General features: G+C 45.8%; 1 protein-coding gene across 6 annotated transcripts in view; it reads left to right on the forward strand.

Moving 5' to 3' along the window:
- SEL1L3 (SEL1L family member 3) overlaps positions 1-16,577 on the forward strand; it is a 158,450-nt gene that overhangs the window by 102,609 nt on the left and 39,264 nt on the right. For all 6 annotated transcript variants that reach the window (XR_009549046.1, XM_060188255.1, XM_060188256.1 and 3 more), the window contains 5 exons: positions 995-1,114; positions 1,558-1,698; positions 4,368-4,430; positions 9,416-9,592; positions 14,901-15,028. Coding sequence is in view for 5 of the 6 variants with exons in the window: in XM_060188255.1 (XP_060044238.1) it covers positions 995-1,114; positions 1,558-1,698; positions 4,368-4,430; positions 9,416-9,592; positions 14,901-15,028 (629 nt within the window). In the remaining variant the exon portion in view is untranslated. The remainder of the gene's footprint in view (positions 1-994; positions 1,115-1,557; positions 1,699-4,367; positions 4,431-9,415; positions 9,593-14,900; positions 15,029-16,577) is intronic.

A 16,577-nucleotide genomic window follows, 5' to 3' on the forward strand; every position in this document is an offset into this window, starting at 1 on the left:
TAATTTTGGGAAATAGCCAAGAGGTATTTAAGCCTGAGCTTGCTAAATAAAAAGGGTTAGTCATGCAGGATAATAACACTCAGGGAGGAAAGGAAAAAAAAGAAGAAGAAAGTTATACTTAGAAAATATTGATTTACCTTTTTTTTTTTTATGCCATCTATAATCTGACTCCGTAACTAACGGCACTCACGTGGGTGTTCACGTGGAATTCCAAACTGACTGAGTGACAGGAGAAGTAGAGGAAATTGGACCGACAAAATAGTTCACTTGGATAGTGCACAGCTTTGCTGTGTGTGTGACCCAGGTTTGAGCCTGTACCCCGTGGCCCTGAAGGAAGTTTTGCTGTCGTGTTCTCAGTCACTGTCTTGTCTTTTTCTCTACCTCTTTTTTCTATCTTAATATATATATATATTTATTTATTTATCTTAAAATATATATATATTTAAAAGCTGAAGAAAAAGGGTTGGGTGGTAGCGTACTTGGTCAAACACACATGTTCCAATGCACAAGGACCTGAGTTCAAGCCCCTGGTCCCCACCTGCAAGGGGAAAGCTTCATGAGTGTTGAAGCAGTGTTGCAGATCTTTCTGTCTCTGTCTCTCTCTCTCTCTCTCTTTATCTCCTCTCCCCCTCTCCATTTCTCTCTGTCTCTATCCTATAAATAATACATATTTAAAAAATATAAAACAGCTAAAGAGAGAAGGAGAAGAAATATCATCCTTCCAAGACCCAGGCTGTGATAGGGACAAAAATGACCAGCAAAAAGCATGAGATGTGACGTATTTGCTTGAAAAAGAGTCTGATGCCTTGGCATTGCCAGTGCCCTGTCAGTGCTTGAACTGGCTTCCACTTGGTCCGTCAGTACTTCAGGAATAATGGCCTGTCTTATACACCCATAACGTTTGGACATCTTCTTTTCCCCTTTCCTTCCCTCCTTTCCTCTCTCACTCTCTTCCCTCCCTCCCTCCCTTTTTCCCTCCTTCCCTTTTTTTTAGGCCTATGTTGAAACAATTAGACTAAAGGATGATGAAATACTCAAAGTGCAAACCAGGGAAGACGGAGACGTTTTCATGTGGTTGAAGCATGAGGCAACCCGGGGCAACGCTGCAGCTCAGGTGAGAACGTGGCTTCCTGCGTCTCTGACACATTCAGTGGTGATTGACAGCATCTCCCAAACCTCAGTGGGTGAAAAGCACACTGGTTCATTTCTTGCCAACCTGCCCATCTGCTAGGGGCTGGCGTGGACTGCTGTCTCAGGGTCCCCTGAGGAACCCAAGGTAGCAGAGGCTTCACAGCGACACCTGATCCCAGCCCATTGCAATGGGGGTCTCTAGGGTGCTCCCTGGGAAGTCCCCATGGACTTCTGCTCAGATAGTTGTCCCAGAGAGGTGAAGCCCTGGTGATGACAAAATTAATTGGTTAGTGGTTATACAAAGACACTCTCATGCCTGAGGCTCTGAGTTCCCAGACACACACTCCACCATCAGCCTGAGCTGAGCAGTGCTCTGGTAAAACAAAACAAAAAAGTAAATAAAATAAAATGCCTGTTGTTTGGAAGCAACGACTGGCCCAGATGCTGTTCTGGGGCCAGCAAGGGGTGGCCAAGAACCCCGAGGCAGCGATCGAGTGGTACGCCAAGGGAGCCCTGGAGACTGGAGACCCTGCACTCATCTACGACTACGCCATCGTGCTGTTCAAGGTGAGAGTCCCTCTGGGATGCTGAGACCAGGTAATGCCCCTCAGTCTCCTCGAGCAGTTTCCCACAGATGCACCACAAAGAGGGAAGGGGGTCCACAACTGAACACAGGAGTACAGGCCACTGTTGATAGAAGGAGGTTTGTGAAGGCCGGGCTATAGTCCAGCTGGTTGAGTACACACATTACCATGCAGGACTCAGGTTCAAGCCCTTGCTCCCCATCGGCGGGGGGGGGGGGGGGGCAGCAGTTCACAAGTGGTGACACAGGGCTACAGGTGCCTCTCTTTCTCTCTCCTCTAATTCCCCCATCCCTTCCAATTTCTCTTCGTCCTATCAAGACAGAGAGAGAAGAAAAATGGTTCTTAGGAGTGGTGGGTTCCTTGTGCCGGCCTTCGGCCCCAGTGATAACCCTGGTGAGGCATAGGAAATTTCAAGGAAGATTTTTTTTTTTTTTATCTCCAGCCAGAATATCTCTGTAAGTAGATTCCATGTGAGAGAGCCCTATTCAGAAAACAGTTTTTCTGAGTATGAAGAACTGGAATGCTCTCTTGGCTTTGTGAGGGCATTCAGCTTCTGTGGAGTAAAAGATGGTGCCATCACAGGGCTGTAGCCTGGAGAGATTCCTTCCTTTTTTGCATCCATTTGAGGGTGGGGCTGTGACTCCTACAGCCGGAACTGTCCTTCTTGGGTCCATTTAGTGGACATTGCATTGCTCTCGCTTACCAGCTTCGAGCAGCACTCTGATTTGTGTAAGGGGAGGGCTGCATTTTCCGGGCAAGAAATGACCCTACTTTCGATTAAGTAATTTGTCTACTGGAAAATCCCTTATGTGGAACTCAGAGTAACTGAATTTTAGTTTCGGTCCAACCATGGATCAGTCAGCTTCTCTGGGACCTACTTCCAGTTTTCAAAAGCAAGGAATTCACACAAGATCAAGTGCAACCAGGTGCTAACATTGTCACTCTGGTCTTTCTGATGCTTTTCCTGAAGACCAAAAAAGGTTGTCCCACTGCCCCACCTAGTTATTTCAAGTCACCGTCTGCTGTCCTTCCCTCTCTCCTCTCCTTCTCTAATTAAATGAGGTAATGGTGCTCTTCTGAAAAATATTTTCATCTTTCACTTTGCTTCAGCTCATTGGTTTTTTTAAATAGAGGAGTTAAAGTCTGGTAGGGACTGAGAGTCTACAATTTAACCTCTAGTTGGATACACAATTTTACATTTTATGACAATGTTCTGAAAAATACCGGCAGAGACTTTCATGGTTGTGCATCCTTGTTCTTTCTTGAGAGCAGAAATGGATAGGAGAAAACGTGGCATAGTGGTTAGAAGCTTGAACTCCAGAACCTGGCTGTCTGGGTTCAAATCCTGCCTCAACTTCTCACAGACTGTGTGATTCTGGGCACATTTCTCAGATACAAGTAACACCCCAGGGGGGTGGGGGTGGGGGAGGATCGCTGGTGAAGACTGGATGTAGCAGAACCCAACGACGTGACTTCCATTACCATGTTGCCCCTTGGTGGCATCCCTTATAACAAGAATCACAAAATCCTTTCTCTTCCTGAGGTCTCTTGGCTTGTTTTTGCTGGAGAGATGTTGTTAGTTTCTGTCTGTATCCTAGGAGTTAGGTGTCCTGTGCCCTTCACAGCTGACTCCTAAGCAGGTTCTAAACTTGAAGGAGGACCCAGAAGAAAGGCTGCAGATGACAAAACTACTAATGCTGAGGGCTGGGAGGTGGCACCTCTGGTTGAGTGCATACATGACAGTACACAAAGAACCAGGTTTAAGCCTTTGTTTTTTTTTTTTAAATATTTATTTTATTTATTTATTCCCTTTTGTTTCCCTTGTTGTTTTATTGTTGTAGTTGTTATTGTTGTTGTTGTTGTTGGATAGGACAGAGAGAAATGGAGAGAGGAGGGGAAGACAGAGAGGAGGAGAGAAAGATAGACACCTGCAGACCTGCTTCACCGCCTGTGAAGCAACGCCCCTGCAGGTGGGGAGCTGGGGTTCGAACTGGGATCCTTATGCCAGTCCTTGTGCTTTGTGCCACCTGTGCTTAACCCGCTGTGCTACAGCCCGACTCCCAGGTTTAAGCCTTTGATCCCCACCTGCAGGAGGAGTACCTCACTTGAGGTGGAACAGTACTTCAGACCTTTCTCTCTCTCTCTCTCTCTCTCTCTCTCTCTCCTTCTCTATCTCCCTCCTTCCCTCACAAATTCTTTCGTCACTATCCAAAATAAATAAATAATAGTACTGGACAGTCTGGCACAGATAAAGTACTCAGTCTTGATGGAAAATGAAGCCCCCCCCCCCCCAGCAAGAAAGTATGTAGAATGACCAAACTCTTGTAACCTTCTTGATGGCTTCTCCTCCACTGTCACCTGTCAGTTAATGGGAACGCGATGCATTCGTGATAAATGAGGGCTTTACGGGTGGCTGGTTGCCAGGTCTGCTCCACACATCCCCCTCCCACCCCCCACCCCCACAAAGGATGGCAGTGATGACAACCTAACGGCTCTGCTTCTGGGAATCTTTTAAGATTGGGTCTCTCGTGCAGAAGGCTCGGGATTTATTTTTAAGCATTTCTCTCTCTACCCGGGAAGCATCTGAGGGCTGTTTCTGAGCTCCCATGGGGCTTGTTTTCTTTGTAATCATTGCTGTTTATCGTTGTTTAGGGTCAAGGAGTGAAGAAGAACAGACGGCTTGCCTTACAGCTGATGAAGAAGGCAGCTTCCAAGGTAACATTACGCATATTGTCAGAAGAGCCATTTGCACCACACACACCCACACACTTTGGTGGAGGGGGTGCAGGCTCCAAAGTGGAGATGGAGGGAGATGGAGAGGAGAAGGGGGGTTCCCGGCAAGGTGCACATTAGTCATTTTTTGAGCTACAGCACACACAAGAAACCTGCCGTACCGGGAAGGGCTGAATTTACCTTCTAGTCACTTAAAAAAAAAAACAAACACTCAGACAGATTTTGTTTGAAGGCTCACATTATAATAACAGGCAGCAGCAGGGACCGCTGGAAATTCAGTGGGTCCAAATGCCATCGAATGAGGAAACCCAAGTGCCTAATTCCTTTGAAGGTTAACTTTGTCACATCCAATTCCCTTTTGCTTTTCCTGCTTCCATAATGGAAGCCTTTTGTCAAGTTTATTACCGGAATTTTTTCTTTTTTTTTTCTTTTATCACTGTTTACTTTTCAATGGTATCTTCAAGCCAGTGAATTTCATTAGAGCCATATATGAATGGAGGTTATCACGTCTTCTGTAAGACTCTGCCGGTGTGGATGTGTGCATGTGGATGTGTGCATGTGGATGTTGCATGCGTGCATGTCTGTGCACCCACACACACACTCCCAGTGCATGCCTCACACATACACACTCACACACATGTGTATACAGATGTGCAGATGAATGCATTTGCAGAGTCCACTGTGATACCTGCAATCTTGACCAGACCCTCCAATGCCTCTCTGCCTCTTGAATACGCCCCTTTCCCAAAGGCAGAAGATTAACCCCACAGCGAAGGCTCCTGAACTCCCCAGCCCGCCTTGCCTTTCCCCTGAGGAGCCGCAGTGTCTTTTCTCCGGGAGAAAAGGGAGAGGTGGGATCACTGAAGAGCCAAGAGCTTTTCCCTCCACAGAAGTGCTGTCAGCGGGACACGGCCCAGCAGAGGGGAGCCCACCAAAGTGTACCCCCAGCTCCTGACCCCACACACGTAGTGGGACTGAAGTAGGACAGCAGCCTGATGGAAGGTTTTGAGGCTCCAGAACATGTTGAAAGAGAGGCGTGCTGGGGTTTCCTGGCAGGTGTGAAATTTGCATCTCTTTAGCTGTCCAAGTGATAAATTGATGTTTAATGTGCTTTATTTTTGAGTGATAGTGTTTGAGGTATTTTTTTTTAATGTGTAGACTTTATTTTAATGATGGAGGGGGAGAGAAGAGAGAGAGGCTAGAGCACTGCTCAATTCTGGCATGTATTGCTGCCGGGGATTGAACCTGAGACTTCTGGGTCTCAAGCATGTAAATCTAGTACCCAGTTGCTACATGTATCCTCTTCTTCTTCTAGTGTTTGCCCTTCTTCCGTAGCCAGTTAATGGCTTTGAAAGTGACTGGGATCCATGTGGATTCAGTCGGCTAGGAAGGATCTTCAGTTTCCCCAATGAATGGGTACTCACGGGATGCACCACGGGAAGGTCGAACCAATGCATCCCTACATGTATCCTGAATTTATTTATTACTTTTTTTTTTTTAACCAGAGCACTGCTCAACTCTGACTTATGGTGATGCACGGGATTGAACCTGGGGCCTCAGAACTTCAGGCATGAAAGTCTCTTTGCACTGTATAACCACTGTGCTATCTACCCGCACCCCTGTTTATTTGTTTTTGCATAAAGACAGAAACTGGGAGGGGAGAAAGAGAAACGTGCAGTACTGCTTCATCACTTGTGAAACTTGTCCCCTACAGGCCGGGCCTGGGGGCTTGAACCTGGGTCACTGCACATGGTAATGGTAATACCTATGCTCTGCCTGGGTTGCCACCACTTGGCTCCTCTCCTGGCTCTATTCTAAAGGGTGGGTAGGCTCAGATTAAGTCTCCAGGAAATGTAGCCTGATGGCTGGGCATAATCTCCTGGAAGGAGACTCTTGATCAAGCCATAAATGCCCAGAACAAAACACAGATGTTAAGAAAAGGAGACCATTGGTCAGATAAATAGCTCAGCTGGTAGAGCACAGGACTTGCAGGCCCGAGGCTCCTGGTTTGAGTATAGTGTCCTGGCTTCACTCTCTGTCTCCTGTGATTTAAATAAGAGTCAGAAGGAAAGAATCCTTCTTTTCCCCACTTGCAGATGGAAGCTTTACAATGATGGGACAGTGCTACAAGTGGGCCTCCTTTCTTTCTTTCCTCAGTGGACAGAGAAATGGAGAGGGGAAGGGGATATTGGGAGAGTAACGGAGACACACCTGCAGCTCTTGCCTCACCACTTGTGAGCTTCCCCCCTGCAGGTGGACAGCGGAGCTCAAACCCCAGTCTTGGTGTGTGGTGACGTGTGTGCTTAGCCCGGTTCACCACCACTCAGGTCCCTCTATTCCTCTTTCTACCTCTCAACATTTATCTTTGTGTGTGTGTGTGTGTGTGTGTGTGTGTGTGTGTGTGTGTGCGCGCGCGCGCTGTGGGATCCAGTTTATTAGCCTTTTAGTGATAATTATGGTATTCGTGAGAAACACTGGCTGTTCTCTCTCCTTCTCTCTCACTCTTTTCACCAGAGCACTGTTCAGCCCTCTCACCATTTATCTAAAAGATAAATAAATACATGAAGTCCAGGAAATGTAAATTTTCTTTAAAGAAAATCCGTCTTCAAAAATGCACCTGAAGGGTTCAAGTGGTGGTGCCCTACATAGTAGGTGAGCTCATAAGTGAGCACACATATTACACAGTACACAAGGACCCGGGTTCAAGCCCCTGTGCCCACCTGCAGGGGGAAGTTTCCAGAACCAGTGAATTAGTGCTGCAGGTGTCTCTCTTTTCCTCCAGCACTCTGTCTCCCCCTTTCTGTTCAATTTCTCTGTTTCTAACCAAAAGAAAGAAAGAAAGAAAGAGAGAGAGAAAAGTAGATAAATAAATAAATAAAACAAATATCTTCAAAAAAAGAAAAGATAAGGGAGTTGTGTGGTAGCGCGGCTGGTTAAGTGCACAAGGACAGGGTAAGGATCCTGGTTCGAGCCCCCTGCTTCCCACCTGCAGGGAGGTTGCTTCACAGGCGGTGAAGCAGGTCTGCAGGTATCTATCTCTCTCCCTCTCTGTCTTCCCCTCCTCTCTCCATTTCTCTCTGTCCTATCCAACAATAACAACTATAGTAATAACTACAATAACAATAAAAAAACAAGGGCAACAAAAGGGAAAATAAATAAAATATTTTTTAAAAATTTAAAAAAACAAAAAGGAAAAGATGAGACAGAATTTCTTGTGCAGGGTCAGTGGGTGGGCCTCCTGAACTGGATAAAAAACAAATTTCATAAGGACTTCTTGTGAGTGTTTTGAGTGTTGAGCGGTTTGGGACAAAGGAGGGACAGAGAGAGAGAGAGAGAGCTCACCAGGTATGGTGCATGCTTTGCTGCGTATGAAGCCCAGCTTTAGACCCCAGCACCACATCGAAGGTATTGTGGCATCTCTCTGTCTGTCTCACTCTGTCTGCCTGCGTGTCTGTCTGTCTGTCCGTCTGAATTCAAAAACAGCTCAGGAGAAGTAAAATCTTACAAGATGGAGGGCCCCAGTTCTGCCAGAACAAAGACTAGATTAGTTGCATGGAAAGAGGTCCCACAATCCCCGTCCTGCATATACCATAGACAAGCATCGATCTGGCATATCTCTCTCCCCACCCCACCCCCGCTTTCTTCTCCCCCTCCCCCTCTCCCACCTTTCCTTCTTCTCCCCTCTCCCTCACCTACCTACCTACCTACCTACCTGCCTCTCTATATATCCATTTAGCTAGCTAGCTATCAATTCATCTATAAGTCTACCTACCTACCTGTTCTTCCAATTAGCTAGCTAACTATCCATCTGTCTGTTTATCTTCTCTTCTATCTACTTATCTATCTGTCTAGCTCAGAAGAAAATAATAAATACATGTTGTATTGCACCAAAGCAAAGGACTGGGGGAAGGGGGTGATGAGAAACTTGGAAAACAAATCCTGTTGTATGATGATGTAGAAAGAACTAAGTTGGGAGTCTGGCGGTGGCGCGAAGTGCAAGGACTGATGGAAGAATCTGGGTTCAAGCCCCCGGCTCCCCACCTGCAGGGGAATCGCTTCACAGGCAGTGAAGCAGGTCTGCAGGTGTCTGTCTTTCTCTCCCCCCTCTGTCTTCCCCTCCCTCTTTCCATTTCTCTCTGTCCTATCCAACACTGATGACATCAGTAACAACAACAATAATAACTACAACAATAAAACAACAAGGGCAACAAAAGGGAATAAATAAATATTTTTAAAAAAAGAACTAAGGGGTGCGTGTTGCGCAGAGAACATGTACCCATGTCCACAGCTGCACTCTAAACTGCCTGCCCCCCCAATAAAAATGATATAAAAGAAAATAATACATAATAAAAAGAAAGAAATGAATCAAAGAAAGAGAGAAAGAGGGAGAGAGGCTTGACAGCCATGAGCCAGCCCTTTCCTGGTGGGAGACCACAGCTTAGGCACAATTCTGGAAGCTTCTGCCTCTGCACCAGCCCCTACCTGTCAGAACTGGGACACAAGGTTGGCACAGAGCCCTGTGCTTTCCACAGGAGGTGCCATGGCTGCTTCCTTCTAGGGGTGAGCTCGTGCTCCGAGCAGAGTCACCAGCAGATGGGCAGATGGGTGGCCCAGGGAGCAGCCTGGCCCTGCTAGGCCGCGGACTTCCATCACGGTTCAGTGCTCGTGAGGTTCAAGGGCAGTGCCACTCCTGCAGGGCCGTGAGAGGGCTTTTGTAGACAGGAGGGGTCACAGGAGCCCAAAGGCTCTCCGGGATGATTTTTCAGGGGGGCCTGAGCACTGTTGGGTGGGAGGTGGGGGCAGAAATCCCACCTGGGAAAACTCGGGGGTAGGCCTGCGTTTTCTCCCTCTACCTTCTCTTTTGTGCCAACTGCTACTGAAACTGAGGGAGGGGAGGCTGGGTTTGATTGATTTCTCTTTAGGATTTTTTTTTTTAAGGTGTTTTTTATTCTTGTTCTAAAATCCAGGGATTGCATCAGGCAGTCAATGGCCTGGGGTGGTATTACCATAAATTCAAGAAAAATTATGCCGAGGCGGCAAAGTACTGGCTGAAAGCAGAAGAAATGGGAAACCCTGATGCCTCATACAATCTGGGAGTCCTGTATTTGGACGGCATTTTCCCAGGAGCTCCCGGGAGGAATCAGGTCAGTAACACATGTGACCGGCTGTGCCTTTGTGAAGGTGGCCTGTGTCCCCAGACCCATGGTACAGACTCCACCCTAGACTCCAATCTAGTTACTCCAGGCTCCGGTCGGGAGGATGAGCTGGAGAGATGCCAAAGATGGCATTTAACCTATGTGCTGATTACTGAGATCCATGCGGTTATACAAAGGAGAAATGGCCAAGACCAAACCTAATGTCTGGAAGGCTTCATGGAGAAGGGGGGCTGGAACTGGGAGAAGGGGCAGCTGACTACAAGTGAGACTGATAGTGCATCAAAGTTAAAGTCTCTGGGGTGGGCAGCAGGGGGTGGGGAGAATACAGATCCTGGAAAAGGGTGACAGAGGACCTAGTGGGGGTTGTACTGTTATGTGGAAAACTGAGAACTGTTATGCATGTACAAACTATTATATTTACTGTTGAGTGTAAAACATTAATCCCCCCCAATACAGGGAAAAACAAAAACAAGCGAGAATGAACCAGAAAAGTTGCAGAGACTGATCTTGCCAGAAGCAGAGGGAGCTGGGATGAGATAGTTTTGCCTGAAGTGAGGCCAGAGTTAATAACAACCACCATAAAAACAACAGTAGCAGCCTTCAGTATTTGACAATCTTTATTTTATTTTATTTTTATTAGTGATTTAATATTGATTTACACAATTATAAGATAGCAGGAGTATAGTTCCACACTGTTCTCAGCACCAGAGTCCCCTCACTAGAAACTGCAGTAGTTCTCCCAAGGTCACAGATATGGGTTGACTATTATTTCTATAACTATTAATGTTAGTGTCTGTCAGTCAGGCAGAAACTTTTCATATGTACCATCTCTAAGTTTCCCTCTGACAGTGTATTTATTTATTTAAAGATTTTATTTATTTATTCATGAAGATAGAAGGAGAGAGAGAGAGAGAGAAAGAACCAGACATCGCTCTGGTACATGTGCTGCCAGGGATTGAACTCAGGACCTCATGCTTGACAGTCCGATGCTTTATCCACTGTGCCACCTCCCGGACCAGGTGTATTTATTTATTTAGTTTTACCAAAGCACTGCTCAGCTCTCACTTGTGATGCTGCAGGGGATTGAATCTGGAATTTTGGAACCCCAGGCATGAGAGTCTCTTTGCATAACCATTATGCTGTCTCCTCTGCTCCCTAGTCACCCTCTGAAATAGTCTGTATCAGTACATCTGTTGTATAGAAGAAGCCACTGAGATATTATAGAACATACTCAGAGTCTCTCTCGTGTGCGTGCACATGCACACACGTATGTGGAGTCTGGACCTGGGTCCTCTGTGAAGTGGGAACCCCTCATCATTGTCAATAATATTGATGATGGAGGGGTGTGGTGGAGTTGCTCACTTAGTGTGCTGCTTTGCCATGTGCGTGAACCAGGTTTGAGCCTGGCCCCCGAAACACTGAAGGAAGCTTAGGTGTTGTAGTCTCAGGTGCTCGCTCTCTCTTCCTCCCCCCCCCCTCTCATTCTCCTCTGCCTCTCTCCCTTGTCTAAAATAACAATAATATTGATGATGATGTGTGAACCATTACATCCACTAACCTGCACGGCCTTGTGCCAGACACTCTTCTAGACACCACAGAACAGTCTTTATTCTTAGGAAGCCCATATGCCTACAGATCATGTAGGCCAGAAGGGCGGGTGGAATGCGGAGGTAATAGCATAATGGTTATGCAACGAGACTCTCATGCCTGAGGCCCCAAAGTCTCAGGTTCAGTCCCCAGCACTACCTTAAGCCAGAGCTGAACAATACTCTGGTTTTATTCTCTATATCATTAAAATAAAATATTTTTCAAAATGAAGCTTCTTTAAAAAAAGAAAAAGTCTTTAAAATTCCCAGGTCCAAGCCCCCTGCACCACCATAAACCAGCACTGAGCAGTGTTCAAATTAGAAACAAACGAACAGGGTGGGGGAGGGGGGTTAGGTAGCATAATGGTTATGTAAACAGACTCTCATGCCTGAGGCTTCAAAATCCCAGGTTCAATCCTCTGTACCACCATAAGCCAGAGTTAAATAGTGCTGTGTTAAAGAAAATAATAATAAATAAAAATAAAAACAAACAAAAAAAACCTGTTACTTTATTCCCATAGAAATCTTTGATCTATACTCCCAGAGGGATAAAGATTAGAGAACCCTTCAATGGAGAAGATGGGATATGGTACTCAGGTAGTGGGAATGGTATGGAATTGTAGCCCTCTCATTCCAGTCTTGTCGAACATTATTAAATCATTCACTAAAAAAAAAAAAGGTTGAAAAATAAGAAAACACAAAACAGAACATGGACTGGGTTTGGTGTATTGCACCCGAGTAAAAGACTCTGGGGTAGGGAGAGGATTCAGGTCCTGGAACATGATGGCAGAGGAGGATCTAGTGGGGGTTGAATTGTTATGTGGAAAACTGAGAGGGGCCAGGTGATGATGCACCTGCTTAAGCGCACACATTACAGTGGGTAAGGACCCAGGTTCAAGCCCCTGGTCTCCACCTGCAGGGGGAAAGCTTCACAAATGGTGAAGCAGAGCTGCAGGTATCTCTCTGTCTCTTTTTCTCTCTCTACCTCCTTTTTCCCCTCTCAATTTCTCTGCCTCTATCCAATAATAAATGAATGAAAATGTAATTAAAATTAATATATATATATATATATAACAGAAATGTTACAGTGTATAAACTACTGTATTTTACTGTTGACTATAAACCATTAATCTCCAATAAAGGAGAAAAATTATAAAAGATTTATGAGAAACTTACATCGAAAAATAGAAGAGCAGATAGAGAAGAGAGTTCTGGGAAATAATAAAGTGGGCAAGGGGGGCATGGAGCATGGAGCTGGGTAGACCCTGTCTTATAACGGAGACCAGAGGAGGGCTTCTCTGATATTTTGGCATTGTAAAAGGAGCTTGAGGGTATTTAGAAGGACAGTATTCCAGAAAGAGAACAGCCAGGGTGAAAGTTCTGAGAAACAGGCAGACTTGGTATTCCAGAAGCACTTGGTATTCCAGGGAGGCTGGAACTGAGGAGCAGAAGCCTGGAGATGGAAACAGGGAGATGGAGGAGTTGAGGTCAGACAGGGCTGCCCACATCTTTGTGAGGACACGGCTGCTCTGAGTGGGATGGGAACCACAGGGCAGGGGACATACTGTGTGTCTGAAGGCTCTTCCTGACACCTCGCTCCCAGGACTGAAGGAATCCAGAGTGGGAGCTGGGGCCAGATATTGGATCCAAGGGAGGAAGGATGGGCTGTGAGGAAGAGGCATGGTAGGTGTGGAATAGCTTTTTAAAGATCAAGGTGACAGGAAGTGAGAGAGGGGTGCTCTTTGGGGGGTGTGGCATTTATAGAGAGTAGGTAGAATGGAGGGGTGTCCGGTGAGAGGGCAAGAGTGGCACCGGCAGGTTTGGACAGAGGTGGGGTGTCCAGAAGATGAGCTTGTGTGCAGCCCAGTACTAAGCCTTGGGAACCTGTCATCTCATTTACCCACCCCACCCACCCAGCAAGCTCTCATGTGAGATCAGATACTTTCAGAAGCCACACGTATCAATTGAAGTAAGACTTAAGCTGCTACAGAGCGAGCTGGGATCTAGACTCCAAAGCCCATGCTTAGAAATGACTTTTTTTTTTTGCCTCCAGGATTATCACTGGGGCTCAGTCCAGCACTACAAATCCACTGCTCTTGGAGGCCATTTTTCCCATTTTTTTAAAAATATAGAATAGGATGGAGAGAAATGGGGAAGAAAATGAGAGGGAGAGAAAGACATCTGCGTATCTGCTTCACCACTTGTGAAGCAGACTCTCTACAGGTGGGGAACCTGAGACTCGAACTGGGATCCTTGTGCGGGTCCTGGTGCTTCGTACTATGTGTGCTTAACTCCGTGTGCCACTGCCCAAACCCAAAGTGACACTTAAGGGGGGATGAAATAGCTCACTAGGACGGTGCCCTGCTTTGCCTCATGCCCAGCCCAGGTTCGAGTTTGGCCCCCACTGTCCTGAAGGAAGCTTCAGTGCTGTAACCTCTTTCACTCTTTTCTGCACAGCTGCCTCTCTGTCTATCAAATAAATAAAATAAATCAAAAGAAAAGGAGGGAAGATAGCATAATGATTGTGCAAAAAAGACTTTTATCTGAGCCTCCAAAATCCCAGGTTCAATTCCCTGTTCTACCATAAGCCAGAGATGAACAATTAAAAAGACTTTTAAAATAATAACAATAAAGTAAAATAAATGACTTAATCATCATCAGCAGCAGCAGGAGCAGAAAACACACCCATCTGAGCATCTGTTTTAGTTTATTCCTTCTCCCTCTTTCTCTACCATATTTATTTACCTTAGTTAAAGACAAAAGAGCAGAGAGTTTGTGAAAGAGACCATAACCAAAGCTTCCTTCAAAGCAGTGGAGGCCAGCCTCGGACCTGGGTCACACACGTGGCTAAGCAGTGCATTATCTTTTTTTTTTCTTTTTATAATTTTTTAAAATATTTATTTATTCCCTTTTGTTGCCCTTGTTGTTTTATTGTTGTAGTTATTATTATTGTTGTTATCGTTGTTGGATAGGACAGAGAGAAATGGAGAGAGGAGGGGAAAACAGAGAGGGGGAGAGAAAGACAGACACCTGCAGACCTGCTTCACCGCCTGTGAAGTGACTCCCCTGCAGGTGGGGAGCCAGGGTTCGAACCGGGATCCTTATGCCGGTCCTTGTGCTTTGCGCCCCCTGCGCTTAACCCGCTGCGCTACAGCCCGACTCCCGCATTATCATGTTTTAAAAGTATGTTTATTTATTTGTTTTTGGATAGAGATAGAGAGAAATTGAGAAGAAAAAGGGAGAGATACCTATAGCACTGTTTGATCACTCATGAAGCTTCCGCCTGTAGGTGGGGACCTGGGGCTTGAACCTGGGTCCTTGTGCACTGTGACATGTCTGCTCAACCGGGTGCGTCACAGTGCACTCTTCAGTGAGCTAGCTGTTTGGTCGACTTGTATTTGTGTGCATTGTTAATGTCTGCTCACTCACCCACACATCTGGTAGCAAGGATCTTGCATTATTATATTCCAGTTCTTGCCTTTCTTCTGGAAGCACAGTATCCTGACACGAGTTTCAAGAGAGGCAGAGCCAGGGCCTGTGCTCTTGATCACTGTGGCTCTGACACCATCTTCCGTGTGGCTTGTGTGGTTCTGTGAGGCTCACGTGAGAGGGCGGAGCTCTCCTAGCTACTCGGTGTCTTCTGTGGGGAAACCCAGGCAGGCAGGAACTCCTCCCTAATGAGGGTCCTCTTTGTTTCTTTCTCCTCACAGACTTTGGCTGGAGAGTATTTTCACAAGGCTGCCCAAGGCGGACACATCGAAGGGACCTTGTGGTGTTCCCTCTACTATATGACAGGCAACCTGGAGACCATCCCCAGGGACCCTGAGAAGGCAGTTGTGTAAGAATCTATCAAGCCTTTCTTCTTGGGGACCAGGCAGGTGGCTCTGGGCTAGAACATCTCTGTCTCACTCACTTCTCTCTCTCTCTCTCTCTCTCTCTCTCACACACACACACACACACACACACACACACACACACACACACACACACACTATATATATATATATATTTCAGACCCAAGCTCTAACAAAACAGCTTGCCTAGGTAGTGTACTTTCTTGGCCATGCACATGACCCAGGTTTGAGTCCAGCCCCCTCTATGGTGTTTTATCCTTTCTGTCTGAAAAAAAAAAAAAAAAAAAAGCTAGCTGACTATAAAATATTATTCCCCCCAATAAAGAAAAAAAAAAGCTAGTTTGAAGAGTTAAAGATGTAGCAATAACAAAAATAAATGTCCAAGCCTATATGTGAAGACCGACCTTCCTTCCTTCCTTCCTTCCTTCTTTCCTTCTTCATTTCATAAGATTCATTTATTTATTGAGATGAAGAGAGAGAACCAGAGCAGAACTCCGGCATACGTGATGCCAAGAATCAAACTCAGGACCTCATGCTCTTAGGTCCAGCACTTTAACCACTGTGCCACCACCTGGATTACAGACTTGAAATTATTTTAATCTTCCTAGTTGACTCCTTTATTATTTCACAATGTTCTCTTTATCCATACTCCTTACTGAAGGATTACTTTTTTTTCCTGAGCTTAATATATCTTTTTTTTTTTTTGTTAAGAGTTTGTGTGTTCCATATTTCCCTATACTTTTATTGGGTAGTTAGAAAAGTCATGACAAGGGGTCGGGCGGCAGTGCAGCTGGTTAAGCACATGTGACATGAAGTGCAAGGACCAGTGTAAGGATCCCAGTTCGAGCTCCTGGCTCCCCACCTGCAGGGGAGTCGCTTCACAGACAGTGAAACAAGTCTGCAGGTGTCTATCTTTCTCTCCCCTTCTCTGTCCTCCCCTCCTCTCTCCATTTCTCTCTGTCCTATCTAACCATGAGGACATCAATAACAACAGTAATAATTACAACAACAATAAAAACCAACAAGGGCAACAAAAAGGAAAATAAATAAATTTTAAAAAAAAGAACAGAAAAGTAGACACATTTATGGATAGAGAAACAGAAAAAAGGGGGCTCTGTGGTGGGGCATCTGCTTGCGCATACATATGACCCTGTTCAAGGACCCGGATTTGAGCTCCCACCCTTCACCTGCGTGGGACGTGCAAAGCTTCATGAGTGGTGAAGCAAGTCTGTGGCTGTTTATACCTCTTCCTCCCTTCTCAATTCCTTTCTGCTCTATCAAATTAAAGAAAAAGAAAAAGAAAAAATGGGGAGGGCAGTGGCACACCTAGTTAAGCGCACATAGTACTAAGTGTAAGGACCTGCACAAGGATTCAAGTTCGAGCCTCAGCTCCCCATCTGCATAGAGGTCGATTCACAAGCGGTGAAGCAAGTCAGCAGGTGTGTATCTTTCTCTCCCCACTCTGTCCTATAATAAAATAAATAATAAAAATGGGGGGAAATTACCTCTAGGAGCAGTGGCTTTGTAGTGGCA

This window comes from Erinaceus europaeus, chromosome 3, assembly GCF_950295315.1.
Source record: "Erinaceus europaeus chromosome 3, mEriEur2.1, whole genome shotgun sequence".
NCBI classification, from domain to species: domain Eukaryota; kingdom Metazoa; phylum Chordata; class Mammalia; order Eulipotyphla; family Erinaceidae; genus Erinaceus; species Erinaceus europaeus.